Genomic DNA, 12,773 nt, shown 5'->3' with positions numbered 1-12,773 from the left:
CTCGCTCCACACCGCGCTCGCTCCACACCCCGCTCGCTCCACACCGCGCTCGCTCCTCACCCCGCTCGCTCCACACCGCGCTCGCTCCACACCGCGCTCGCTCCACACCGCGCTCGCTCCACACCCCGCTCGCTCCACACCGTGCTCACTCCACACCCCGCTCGCTCCACACCGCGCTCGCTCCTCACCCTGCTCGCTCCATACCGCGCTCGCTCCACACCCCGCTCGCTCCACACTGCGCTCGCTCCACACCGCGCTCGCTCCACACCGCGCTCGCTCCACACCGCGCTCGCTCCACACCCCGCTCGCTCCACACCGTGCTCGCTCCACACCGTGCTCGCTCCACACCGCGCTCGCTCCACACCGCGCTCGCTCCACACCCCGCTCGCTCCACACCCCGCCCGATCCTCACCCCGCTCGATCCTCACCCCGCCCGATCCACACCGCGCTCGCTCCACACCCCGCCCGATCCACACCGCGCTCGCTCCACACCCCGCTCGCTCCACACCGTGCTCACTCCACACCCCGCTCGCTCCACACCCCGCTCGCTCCACACCGTGCTCACTCCACACCCCGCCCGATCCACACCGCGCTCGCTCCACACCCCGCTCGCTCCACACCGTGCTCACTCCACACCCCACCCGATCCACACCGCGCTCGCTCCACACCGCGCTCGCTCCACACCGCGCTCGCTCCACACCGTGCTCGCTGCACACCCCGCCCGATCCTCACCGCGCTCGCTCCACACCGCGCTCGCTCCACACCGCTCACTCCACACCGCCTCAGCCCCCTCCCCTGTGTTGACCCAGCCATACCCCATCCCCAGTGTTGACCCAGCCATACCCCATCCCCAGTGATGACCCAGCCGCACTCCCTCCCCTGTGTTGACCCAGTCATCCCCCATCCCCAGTGATGACCCAGCCATCCCCCATCCCCAGTGATGACGCAGCCTCACTCCCTCCCCTGTGTTGACCCAGCCACCCCCCATCCCTAGTGATGACCCAGCCGCACTCCCTCCCCTGTGTTGGCCCAGCCATCCCCCATCCCCAGTGATGACCCAGCCATCCCCCATCCCCAGTGATGACGCAGCCTCGCTCCCTCCCCAGTGCTGACCCAGCCATCCCCCCCCTCCCCCTATTCCAGTGCTACCAGGTTCGATTCCGGCCGTGGGTGACTGTGTGGCGTTTGCATTTTCTCCCTGTAGCTAGTAGTTTCTCTGCGTGCTCCGGTTTCTCTGCCTGCTCCGGTTTCTCTGCGTGCTCCGGTTTCTCTGGGTGCTCCGGTTTCTCTGCGTGCTCCGGTTTCTCTGCGTGCTCCGGTTTCTCTGCGTGCTCCGGTTTCTCTGGGTGCTCCGGTTTCTCTGCCTGCTCCGGTTTCTCTGCGTGCTCCGGTTTCTCTGCGTGCTCCGGTTTCTCTGCGTGCTCCGGTTTCTCTGCCTGCTCCGGTTTCTCTGCGTGCTCCGGTTTCTCTGCGTGCTCCGGTTTCTCTGCCTGCTCCGGTTTCTCTGCGTGCTCCGGTTTCTCTGCGTGCTGCGGTTTCTCTGCGTGCTCCGGTTTCTCTGCGTGCTCCGGTTTCTCTGCGTGCTCCGGTTTCTCTGCGTGCTCCGGTTTCTCTGGGTGCTCCGGTTTCTCTGCCTGCTCCGGTTTCTCTGGGTGCTCCGGTTTCTCTGCGTGCTCCGGTTTCTCTGCGTGCTGCGGTTTCTCTGCGTGCTCCGGTTTCTCTGCGTGCTCCGGTTTCTCTGGGTGCTCCGGTTTCTCTGCCTGCTCCGGTTTCTCTGCGTGCTGCGGTTTCTCTGCGTGCTCCGGTTTCTCTGCGTGCTCCGGTTTCTCTGCGTGCTCCGGTTTCTCTGGGTGCTCCGGTTTCTCTGCGTGCTCCGGTTTCTCTGCGTGCTCCGGTTTCTCTGGGTGCTCCGGTTTCTCTGCGTGCTCCGGTTTCTCTGGGTGCTCCGGTTTCTCTGGGTGCTCCGGTTTCTCTGCGTGCTCCGGTTTCTCTGGGTGCTCCGGTTTCTCTGCGTGCTCCGGTTTCTCTAGGTGCTCCGGTTTCTCTGCGTGCTCCGGTTTCTCTGCGTGCTCCGGTTTCTCTGCGTGCTCCGGTTTCTCTGCCTGCTCCGGTTTCTCTGCGTGCTCCGGTTTCTCTGCCTGCTCCGGTTTCTCTGGGTGCTCCGGTTTCTCTGGGTTCTCCGGTTTCTCTGCGTGCTGCGGTTTCTCTGGGTGCTCGGTTTCTCTGCGTGCTCCGGTTTCTCTGCGTGCTCCGGTTTCTCTGCGTGCTCCGGTTTCTCTGGGTGCTCCGGTTTCTCTGCGTGCTCCGGTTTCTCTGGGTGCTCCGGTTTCTCTGGGTGCTCCGGTTTCTCTGGGTGCTCCGGTTTCTCTGCGTGCTCCGGTTTCTCTGCGTGCTCCGGTTTCTCTGCGTGCTCCGGTTTCTCTGCGTGCTCCGGTTTCTCTGGGTGCTCCGGTTTCTCTGCCTGCTCCGGTTTCTCTGCCTGCTCCGGTTTCTCTGCCTGCTCCGGTTTCTCTGGGTGCTCCGGTTTCTCTGCGTGCTCCGGTTTCTCTGGGTGCTCCGGTTTCCACACACAGTCTAAAGATGTGCAGGTTAGGTGAGGTTATGGGGCCAGGGTGGGGGAGTGGATCTGGTAGGGCGCTCTTTCAGAGGGTCAGTGCAGACTCGATGGGCCGAAAGGCCTCCTTCTGCACTGCACAGATTCTATGAAATTCTGTTCCTTGTGGCAAGAACAGTTTGGATAGGCAGCTGTAATATATTTAGCTGCACATGCACAGAATGGGATGGAGAATTGAACTTATTTTAGACATGTATCCACTCCTCTCCCTCCCACTCTCTTCCTTCTCCCACCCCTCTTCCTGCTCTCCTTCCCTCTCTTCTCCATTCTCTCTCCGTATGTTGACCTAGGAACAGGAGTAGGCCATTCAGCCCGTCGAGCCAGCTCTGCCGTTAAATACGATCATGGCTGATCGGAATCGTCAATGTCCTTCACCCAACACTATCCCCATAACCCTTTACATTATTGTTCATCAGAAATCTATCGGTCTCTGCTTTTCCTTCAAATGTTTTTCAATGTTTACTTTTTCCAATTAAGGGGCAATTTAGCATGGCCAATCCACCTAGCCTGCACGTCTTTGGGTTGTGGGGGTGAAACCCACGCAGACACGGGGAGAATGTGCAAACTCCACACGGACAGTGACCCGGGGCCGGGATTCGAACCTGGGGCCTCGGCGCCGTGAGGCAACGGTGCTAACCACTGCGCCACCGCAATCTCTGCTTTGAATATACTCAGTGACTGCCCTCTGGGGTGGAGAATTCCAAAGATTCACAACCTTCTATGTAAAAAACCTTCTCCTCACCTTGGCCCGAAGTGCCTTCCCCCTTAGTTTGAAATTGTGATCCTGGTTCTAGGCTCCCCAACCAAGGGAAACATTTCTGCTTCTACCCCTGTCTGTTTATTGAAATATTTAGCCTGGAATCAGCCCACATTCACCACCATGCGCTACAGGCCCGAGGCAGGCAGGATCACAGTTACGCCAATGCCTGGCCGATATCCATCTTTGAGAGTGGTGTGGTAAGGGAAAGGGGGTTGTCAGTGGTGGAGCAGGCGGTCAAGATTATAGGTTGAAAGGCAGATTTAAAACTGAGATGAGGAGGAACTACTTCTCGCAAGGATGGTGAATTTGTGGAATTCGCTGCCCCATAGTGCAGTGGAATCTGAATCATAGAACATGGAACAGTACAGCACAGTACAGACCCTTCAGCCCACGATGTTGTGCTGACATTTATCCTAATCTAAGATCAACCTAACCTACACCCCTTCAATTTACTGCTGTCCATGCGCCTGTCTAAGAGTCACTTAAATGTCCCTAATGACTCTGACTCCACCACCTCTGCTGACAGTGCATTCCACACACCCACCGCTCTGTGTGTAAAGAACCTCCCTCTGACATCTCCCCTATACCTTCCTCCAATCACCTTAAAACTATGTCCCCTCGTGACAGTCATTTCCACCCTGGGGAAAAACCTCTGGCTATCCACTCTATCCATGCCTCTCATCACCTTGTACACCACTATCAAGTCATCTCTCTGCTTTCTTCGCTCCAGTGAGAAAAACCCTAGGTCCCTCAAACTTGACATGCCCTCCAGTGCAGGCAGCATCCTGGTAAATCTCCTCTGCACCCTCTCCAAAGCATCCACATCCTTCCTATAATGAGGCGACCAGGACTGGACACAGTATTCCAAGTGTGGTCTAACTAGAGTTTTATAAAGCTGCAGCAAAACCTCGCAGCTCTTAATCTCAATCCCCCTGTTAAATGAAAGCCAACACATCATCTGTCTTCTTAACAACCTGGGTGGCAACTTTGAGGGATCTATGTACGTGGACCCCAAGATCCCTCTGTTCCTCCACACTTCCAAGAATCCTGCCTTTAGCCCTGTATTCAGCATTCAAATTCAACCTTCCAAAATGAATCACTTCACATTTATCAAGGTTAACTCCATCTACCACTTCTTATGTCAGCTCTGCATCCTGTCAATGTCTTGTTGTAACCTGCAACAACCTTCAACACAATCTACAACTCAGCCAACCTTTGTGTCAACCCACCCTTCCATTTCCTCATCCAAGTCATTTATAAAAACCACAAAGAGCAGAAGTCCCAGAACAGATCCCTGCGGGACACCACTGGTCACTGACTCCAGGCGGAATACTTTCCATCCGCTACCACTCACCGTCTTCTTTCGGCCAGCCAATTCTGTATCCGGACAGCCAAATTTCCCTGTATCCCATGCCCCCGAACTTTCTGAATGAACCTACCATGAGGAACCTTACCAAATGCCTTGCTGAAATCCATATACACCAATCCACTGGCCGACCTTCATCAATGTGTCTCGTCATATCCTCAAAGAATTCAATGAGGCTTGTGAGGCATGACCTGCCCCTCACAAAGCCATGCTATCTTTAATCAAACTATGTTTTTCTAAATAATCATAAATAATCATTAAATAGTGATTAAATAGTTTCAAGAAGGAGATAGATATATTTCTGATTTTTTTAAATGGGTGAACGGGATACGGGGAGTAGGGAGGTGGGTTTGAGACTCGGAAGAGATCAGCCATGATCTGATTGAATAGCGGAGCGGACTCGAAGGGCTGAATTGCCGACATCTGCTGCCAATTCCTACCTTCCCTGGGACCATGGAGACTTTAAAAAATATATATTTAGAGTACCCAATTCATTTTTCCCAATTAAGGGGCAATTTAGCCTGGCCAATCCACCTACCCTGCACATCTTTGAGTTGTGGGGGTGAAACCCACGCAGACACGGGGAGAATGTGCAAACTCCACACGGACAGTGACCCAGAGCCGGGATCGAACCTGGGACCTCGGCGCCGTGAGGCAGCAGTGCCAACCACTGAGCCAACGGGGACCAAGGAAACTTGCTGGAGCATTCCTGACTGCAGTTGGTTGAGATCAGTAAGGGGCGGGGCCGACAGACTGACCCCAGTCTGGGATAGGGCTCAACCTTGGCATTACCTTCAGGAAGGCCAGTTCTGAAGATCATGCTCATGTACAGAGAGCATCAGTTCTGTAACCGATGTTGCATTTCAGGGGGGGGGCTGTTTTCAATACCTTCAGTAGGGTATTGGAACCTATCTTTAACACAGATCTCCCTTTCTCTCTCTGTTGCCTAGGTGAGGGCGATGATGAAGACTGTCCACTCCAGTCCTGCCATGCTCAATGTTCCAGCCAAGAATTCCTACCGGATGGTGATCCTGGGCGCCTCCAGGGTGGGAAAGTCCTGCATCGTTTCCCGCTTTCTGAACAGCAGATTCGAGGAGCAGTACACTCCCACCATTGAGGATTTCCATCGTAAAGTCTACAACATCCATGGGGACATTTACCAGCTGGACATCCTTGACACATCCGGGAATCACCCCTTCCCTGCCATGAGGAGACTCTCCATCCTCACAGGTAGGTCCATCCATATTTTTAAATTAATTTACGGGATGTGGCTGTCGCTGGCTGGGCCCAGCACTTATTACCCATGCCTAGTTGCCCTTCAGAAGGTGGTAGCGAGTTGCCTTCTTGAACCGCTGCAGTCCCTGAGGTGCAGGTACTGTGGTGATGTGCATCACTGTAAATACACAAGGGGTTAATGTAAATACACGTAGACTAGCTCGACACTAGAGGGAGCACCAGAGACATGGCACACAGACATTCAACCAATGGGCCAGTAAGATAGGACACGACCAATGGGCATTCACGATACACACAGAGGTGACACTACCACAGAAGGGCGTTACACCAACCCATATAAAAGGACACAGCACACATGATCTTCCTCTTTCCAGTGGAGACACTCAGTGAGTACACAGGGTTGATTTGAAACACATCACACCCACCACGTGGATTGTAGCAGACTGATTCGTCAGTCTGAGTAGCTATAGCAGGATTAACAGGAGAGTCGAATCCAAGTAGGAGAATTGTTAACAGTTTAATAAAGGTGTTAAAGCTATCTCCAAGTCTGAACCTTCCTTTGTCAGAGTGCACATCAAGGAAGCAGCTTATGCTATGTCGCGAGCATAACAAAACAGGTAGACCCGCTGTGATGTTAGGGCGGCACGGTGGCACAGTGGTTAGCACTGCCGAGGACCTGAATTTGATCCCGGCCCCGAGTCACTGTCCGTGTGGACTTTACACATTCTCCCCGTGTTTGCATGGGTCTCACCCCCACAACCCAAAGATGTGCAGGGGAGGTGGATTGGCCACGCTAAATTGTCCCACGATTGGGGGGGGGGGAAAAGAATTGGACACTTTAAACTTTTTGAAAAAAGGAGTTCCAGGATTTTGACCCAGCGACAGTGAAGGAATGGCCGATATATTTCCAAGTCGGGGTGGTGAGTAACTTGGACATCTAGGTGGTTGGGATCTGCTGCTCCTATCCTTCTAAATGCTAGCGGTCTTGAGTTTGGAAGGTGCTGCCTAAGGAGCCTTGGTGAGTTCCCGCAGTGCATCTTGTAGATGGTACACACGGCTGCTACTGTGCGTCGGTGGTGGAGGGAGTGAATGTTTGTGGAAGGGGGAGCAATCAAGCAGGGCTGCTTTGTCCTGGACGGTGTCGAGCTTCTTGAGTATTGTTGGAGCTGCACTCATCCAGGCAAGTGGAGAGCATTCCATCACACTCCTGACTTGTGCCAGATGTATCCCAGAACTCCCATTTGATTGCATCGCTTTTTCAGTGCTATTCACCAGCTTTCAGAAGAACTGGCGCAGACGATCACGAGAACTTTTAAGCACAAATTTCATTCAGGCACAATTGGAGTTTCGGAGATCCTTTGCAATGTTTTCAAAAATTACACAGGGAACAAGCGTAATCCACATACCTGGTCACACTCCAGGGAAACACATCAGCATTGGGAGTTTCCAGTAATTAAGCTCGTTTGCAGAAGCTTCAGAAAGTTACAAAACTGAATCTGAAAGCTGTGCATGCCAACGCCCTAATGGACACACTTTGAACAATTTGATTGAAATTGATTTTTTTTTTATGTAATCAGAAACTGACCTGTTCTTCAATATTCTGCATGAAGGCAGGCTTGAGACACAGCATCATAGATTCCCTGCCGTGCAGGAGGAGGCCATTCAGTCCATCGAGTCTGCACCCACCCTCCGAAAGAGCACCCCACTCGCCCACCCTATGCCCGTAATCCCACCGAACCTGCACATCTTTGGACACGAAGGGGCAATTTTATCATGGCCAATCCACTGAACCTGCACACCTTTGGACTGTGAGAGGAAACCGGAGCATCCGGAGGAAACCCACGGGGAGAGCTTGCAGACCCCACAGGGACAGTCACCCAAGGCTCGGAATCGAACCCGGGTCCCTGGTGCTGTGATGCAGCGGTGCTAAACACTGTGCAACCGACCACGGGTCAGAGAAGGACCCAGGTCCCAATCTATCCCATCCAACCTGGAATCAAATAAGATGCTCATTATAAGATCTGGAAAGGAGTCCACACTGGAAAGAGAAGGGAAAAGGTTTAATGCAACAGAATAAGAGTGCCCAATTGTTTTTCACAATTAAGGGGCAATTTAGCATGGCCAGTCCACCCATACTCCACATCTTTGTGCTGTGGGTGTGAGACTCACGCAAACACGGGGAGAATGTGCAAATTCCACATGGACAGTGACCCAGGGCTGGGATCGAATTTGGGTCCTCGGCGCTGTGAGGCAGCAGTGCTAACCAACGCGCCACCGTGCCGCCACTATTTTAAACCTAATTGTGTATTCAAATGCGGCCCAATTTCACAGTAGATATTCGGTTTGGACATTTCAAAGTGGGTGGGATGTGTGTGAAAATCTCCGATTCTGCTCAAAGCCCGGGCATTCATAAATCTGGTGATAAGAAATTTTAGTTGAGAGTGAAGGTCAAGGTCAGCAGCAGAGGTAGCGCAAATGATCAGGGAATAAAGGTGGTTCTGAAAGAAGTGTTAAAAATAATGCAAATGGAATTATAAGAGATGACAAACTGTGCTGGAAATTGCACAGCATTCAACACAAAACAGGAAACTGGAGGTAACACATGGCGAGGAGGATGAATCACTGAGTTTTCACTACATAAGGAATAGAATTTTTAAAAAAAATAAAAAATGCTCAAAAGACCCGACACGTCTGGCATCGTCTGTGGAGAGAGAAACAGAGTTAATCGCCGGAAACTTCCGCCCTCGCTCGCGGTGGGAATTCTCCGGTCCCGCTGGAATCGAATGGTGTTCAGGCGGGAACGCCAAATTCTCCGTTCTGACTGCGAGCGGATGAGATCGGAGAATCCTGCCCAATGGCCGGTAAATCCTGCTGAACGTTTCAGGTCGAGGACCTTTTCCAGAAAGGTTTCTTTTCAAAAAAATGTTCCAATTAAGGGGCAATTTAGCATGGCCACTGCACCGACCCTACACATCTTTGGGTTGTGGGGGCGAAACCCACGCAGACACGGGGAGAATGTGCAAACTCCACATGGACAGTGACCGAGAGCCTAGATTGAATCCGGGTCTTCGGCACCGTGAGGCAGCAGTGCTAACCACTGCACCACCGCGCCGTCCCCGCCAGAAAGATTTCTTCAGGTTTTCTCTGCTCTTCTCCCCGTAGATGCTGCCAGAACTTACAGATATTCCCAGCATTTTCCGAATTTCCAGGGTCCGCAGTTGTTTTGAACACAAAGGGAAGGACTGGCACCTAAATACTGTCGATTCTGCTCAAATCGGAGGCAGCACGGTAGCATTGTGGTTAGCACAAATGCTTCACAGCTCCAGGGTCCCAGGTTCGATTCCGGCTTGGGTCACTGTCTGTGCGGAGTCTGCACGTTCTCCCGTGTCTGCGTGGGTTTCCTCCGGGTGCTCCGGTTTCCTCCCACAGTCCAAAGATGTGCAGGTTAGGTGGATTGGCCGTGATAAATTGCCCTTAGTGTTGGGTGGGGTTACTGGGTTATGGGGATAGGGTGGAGGTGTTGACCTTGGGTAGGGTGCTCTTTCCAAGAGCCGGTGCAGACTCGATGGGCCGAATGGCCTCCTTCTGCACTGAAATTCTATGAAGTCTATGAAGTCTATAATCGGGTGGAGAGTGATAGAAGGAGGGTGGGGATAGCTGTGATAATTAGACACCCCATAATAACAGCAGTAAAGAGTGACATAACTCAGGGAAGATTCAAAACAAAATCCATATGAATTGAAATAAAAGGGGCCAATCAGACGAATTATGTATAATACAAAACAATGAATAACTGAGAGAGGAGAAAGCATAGAATTAAAATATACAAAATGTGTAAAGGGTATCGGATAATGATCCGAGATTTATACCATCTCAAACTAAACCGCTAAGAGGCAGTGAAAATGGTACATGTAATAGAGATTGTAAGTGTGTGCAGAATTCCTTTCTTAACAGGTATGGGAAGTAACAGAGAGGAAGTACTACTGAATCTAGTAACGGGAAATGAATCAGAGGAGATAAGAGAAGCGAGTTTAGGGGAGCCTCCAGGGAATAGCAATCACAACGTACAAGGCTTAAAATAAAGATTGAGAAGAAGGTTAACGATACAATGACCCAGTTGAAGAAAAGTTGATTTTAAGGAAGCGGGAATGAACTGGGAAATGTCAACAAGAAACACCTGAACAGGAGTGGGATACATTTAAAGTGATGCTCAGTGGAGTTTAAGAGAGATATATCGTACTAAAAACCAGGGACAAACCTGTCACATTCTAAAAATTCATTAATGGGATATGGGCGTCGCTGGCTAAACCAGCATTTATTGCCCATCCCTGGTTGCCCTTGAGCAGCGGCACGGTGGCACAGTGGTTAGTAATTCTGCCTCACAGCACCAGGGACCCAGGTTCAATTCTGGCCTTGGGTGACTCTGTGTAGAGTTTGCACGTTCTCCCCGTGTCTGCGTGGGTTTCCCCCGGATGCTCCAGTTTCCTCCCACACCAAAGGTGTGCAGGTTAGGTGGGGTTACGGGGATAGGGCTGGGGCAGTGGTGCTCTTTCAGAGAGTCAGTACTGACCCGATGGGCTAAATGGCCTCCTTGCACTGTAGAGATTCTATGGGTTCTATGAACTGAAAATTTCATGAAGAATAGTCAACAGGAATTTCAAAAGGGAAGGTCACGCTAGGATAATATAGATCATGTAGAAGGGTAAACAAGGGTAACGTAGTAGCTCGAATATATGTAGAACTTCAAAAGGCCTTTGATAAAGGTACTACATAGTAGTGTTATGACTAAGGTTGGAAAATATGGGATTCTCCGGTTCCCCAGCCGTATTTTCCTGGGCGGCATGCCCTCGCCAACAGCAGGATTCTCCGTTCCTGCCACATGCCAATGCGATTTCCCATTGTGGCCACCCATCCCGCCGGGAAACCCACGGGCGTGGGAGCGCTGCCGGCACAACGGAGAATCCCGCCGGCAGAGAATCCCACTGGTGAAGTTTGGGACAAGTAGCAGAATTGATAGCAAACGAGCTACAATCCTGGAAGAAGTTGGGGGGGGGGGGGGGGGGGGGTGTGCTTGAGGGGCGTTACTGAGACCGGAGAAAGCTGTAAAGTGATACTTTGTTAGGCTCACTGTTGTTCATAATTTACATAAACGACTTGGACTCAGGAATCGGCAAAGTGGTTTCAAAATTGGTAGATGTCACCTGGGGCTGGAGTTAATACAAAGAAGAACGGTAGAACGAAGAAGAAGGGGCAGCACGGTAGCATGGTGGTTAGCATCAATGCTTCACAGCTCCAGGGTCCCAGGTTCGATTCACGGCTGGGTCACTGTCTGTGCGGAGTCTGCACGTCCTCCCCGTGTGTGCGTGGGTTTTCTCCGGGTGCTCCGGTTTCCTCCCACAGTCCAAAGATGTGCGGGTTAGGTGGATTGGCCAGGCTAAATTGCCCTTAGTGTCCTAAAAAATAATGTTAATGGGGGTTGTTGGGTTACTGGTATAGGGTGGATACGTGGGCTTGAGTAGGGTGATCATTGCTCGGCACAACATTGAGGGCCAAAGGGCCTGTTCTGTGCTGTACTGTTCTAATTCTAAAAACTACGATGATTTTAAGGTTGCAGTTTGGGTGTGTAATTGGCAAATAAACTTCAATGTAGATAAATGGGAGAAGGGCGCATTTGGGTAAGAAGAACAAGTAGACCACATACCCCTTGGGAATAAGTGTCAAAGTGGGGTAGAGTTGAGCGAGGTCTGGGCCCACAGATATATGAAGGAGCAATAGTGTAATAGGCTTTAAAAATAATTAAAATGTTGGATTCATTTCTAACGGGATAGTCATGAACCAATGGAAGGATAGGATCTTGATCAAATCACATTCCGTGCTCCATGACCAGGATGTAATCAATGTCAGGGATAACGATCAGAATTATATTGCGCCTGGGTAGTGGAGTGGCATTGGTGGGGTAGGGGAACACCGTAAATTGGATGCCATGGCACAGGCACAATGCCCGGCGGCGACCTGCCCCTACTGCAATTTTGGAGGGGGAGGTGTCAGGTGGCTAATAAGTGGCCAATTCCTGGCCTCCTCCCACTATTGCTGGGATTGTACCTATTGCACCAATTGTCTAGCCCACCACAATTCACTGGCCAGGTAAGGGAGGCTCCTTTTCAGGTCCCTGAACCCATCGGAGCTCCCACCTGGAGGTATTCCCTTGCTGTATTGCCCCTGTTTCAATACCCTGCCCCCCCCCACGCCTTTCCTCCGCTACCTGGCCCCAGCAATACCCCAGGCTTATCTTCAAATCCTTCTCCGTCACATGTTTCCATCTGGGATGCGCTGCAGTCCCAGCAGTGGCCACCACACCTGGTGGCGCTACTGGGGCCAGCTCGCTGCCAACCATTTGAATGTCTGTCCGCTCCCAGAGGCGGGATTTCCTGTTGTTGGAGAGGCAGAAATCTGAGCTAATTTTCTGTTAAATGTCTGGGAGATGTACGAATCCCAGGGAAGTCCAGGACAACGTGGGGCAGCAGGGTAGCATGGTGGTTAGCATAAATGCTTCACAGCTCCAGGGTCCCAGGTTCGATTCCCGGCTGGGTCACTGTCTGTGTGGAGTCTGCACGTCCTCCCCCTGTGTGCGTGGGTTTCCTCCGGGTGCTCCGGTTTCCTCCCACAGTCCAAAGATGTGCGGGTTAGGTGGATTGGCCATGCTAAATTGCCCGTAGTGTCCTAATAAAAGTAAGGTTAAGGGGGGGTTGTTGGGTTACGGGTATAGGGTGGATACGTGGGTTTGAGTAGGGTGATCA

At 52.0% G+C, this 12,773-nt stretch overlaps 1 protein-coding gene across 1 annotated transcript in view; it reads left to right on the top strand.

The window, feature by feature from the left end:
• LOC119956598 (GTP-binding protein Rhes-like) overlaps positions 1 to 12,773 on the top strand; it is a 36,329-nt gene that overhangs the window by 22,191 nt on the left and 1,365 nt on the right. Inside the window, exon 2 of the mRNA XM_038783931.1 lies at positions 5,691 to 5,970. Within this exon, the coding sequence (XP_038639859.1) occupies positions 5,700 to 5,970 (271 nt within the window). The 5' untranslated portion in view covers positions 5,691 to 5,699. The remainder of the gene's footprint in view (positions 1 to 5,690; positions 5,971 to 12,773) is intronic.

This window comes from Scyliorhinus canicula, chromosome 23, assembly GCF_902713615.1.
Source record: "Scyliorhinus canicula chromosome 23, sScyCan1.1, whole genome shotgun sequence".
Taxonomy (NCBI): Eukaryota; Metazoa; Chordata; class Chondrichthyes; order Carcharhiniformes; family Scyliorhinidae; genus Scyliorhinus; species Scyliorhinus canicula.
The sequence above is the reverse complement of the archived record's forward strand: the minus strand, read 5'-3'. Positions and strand labels throughout refer to the sequence as shown.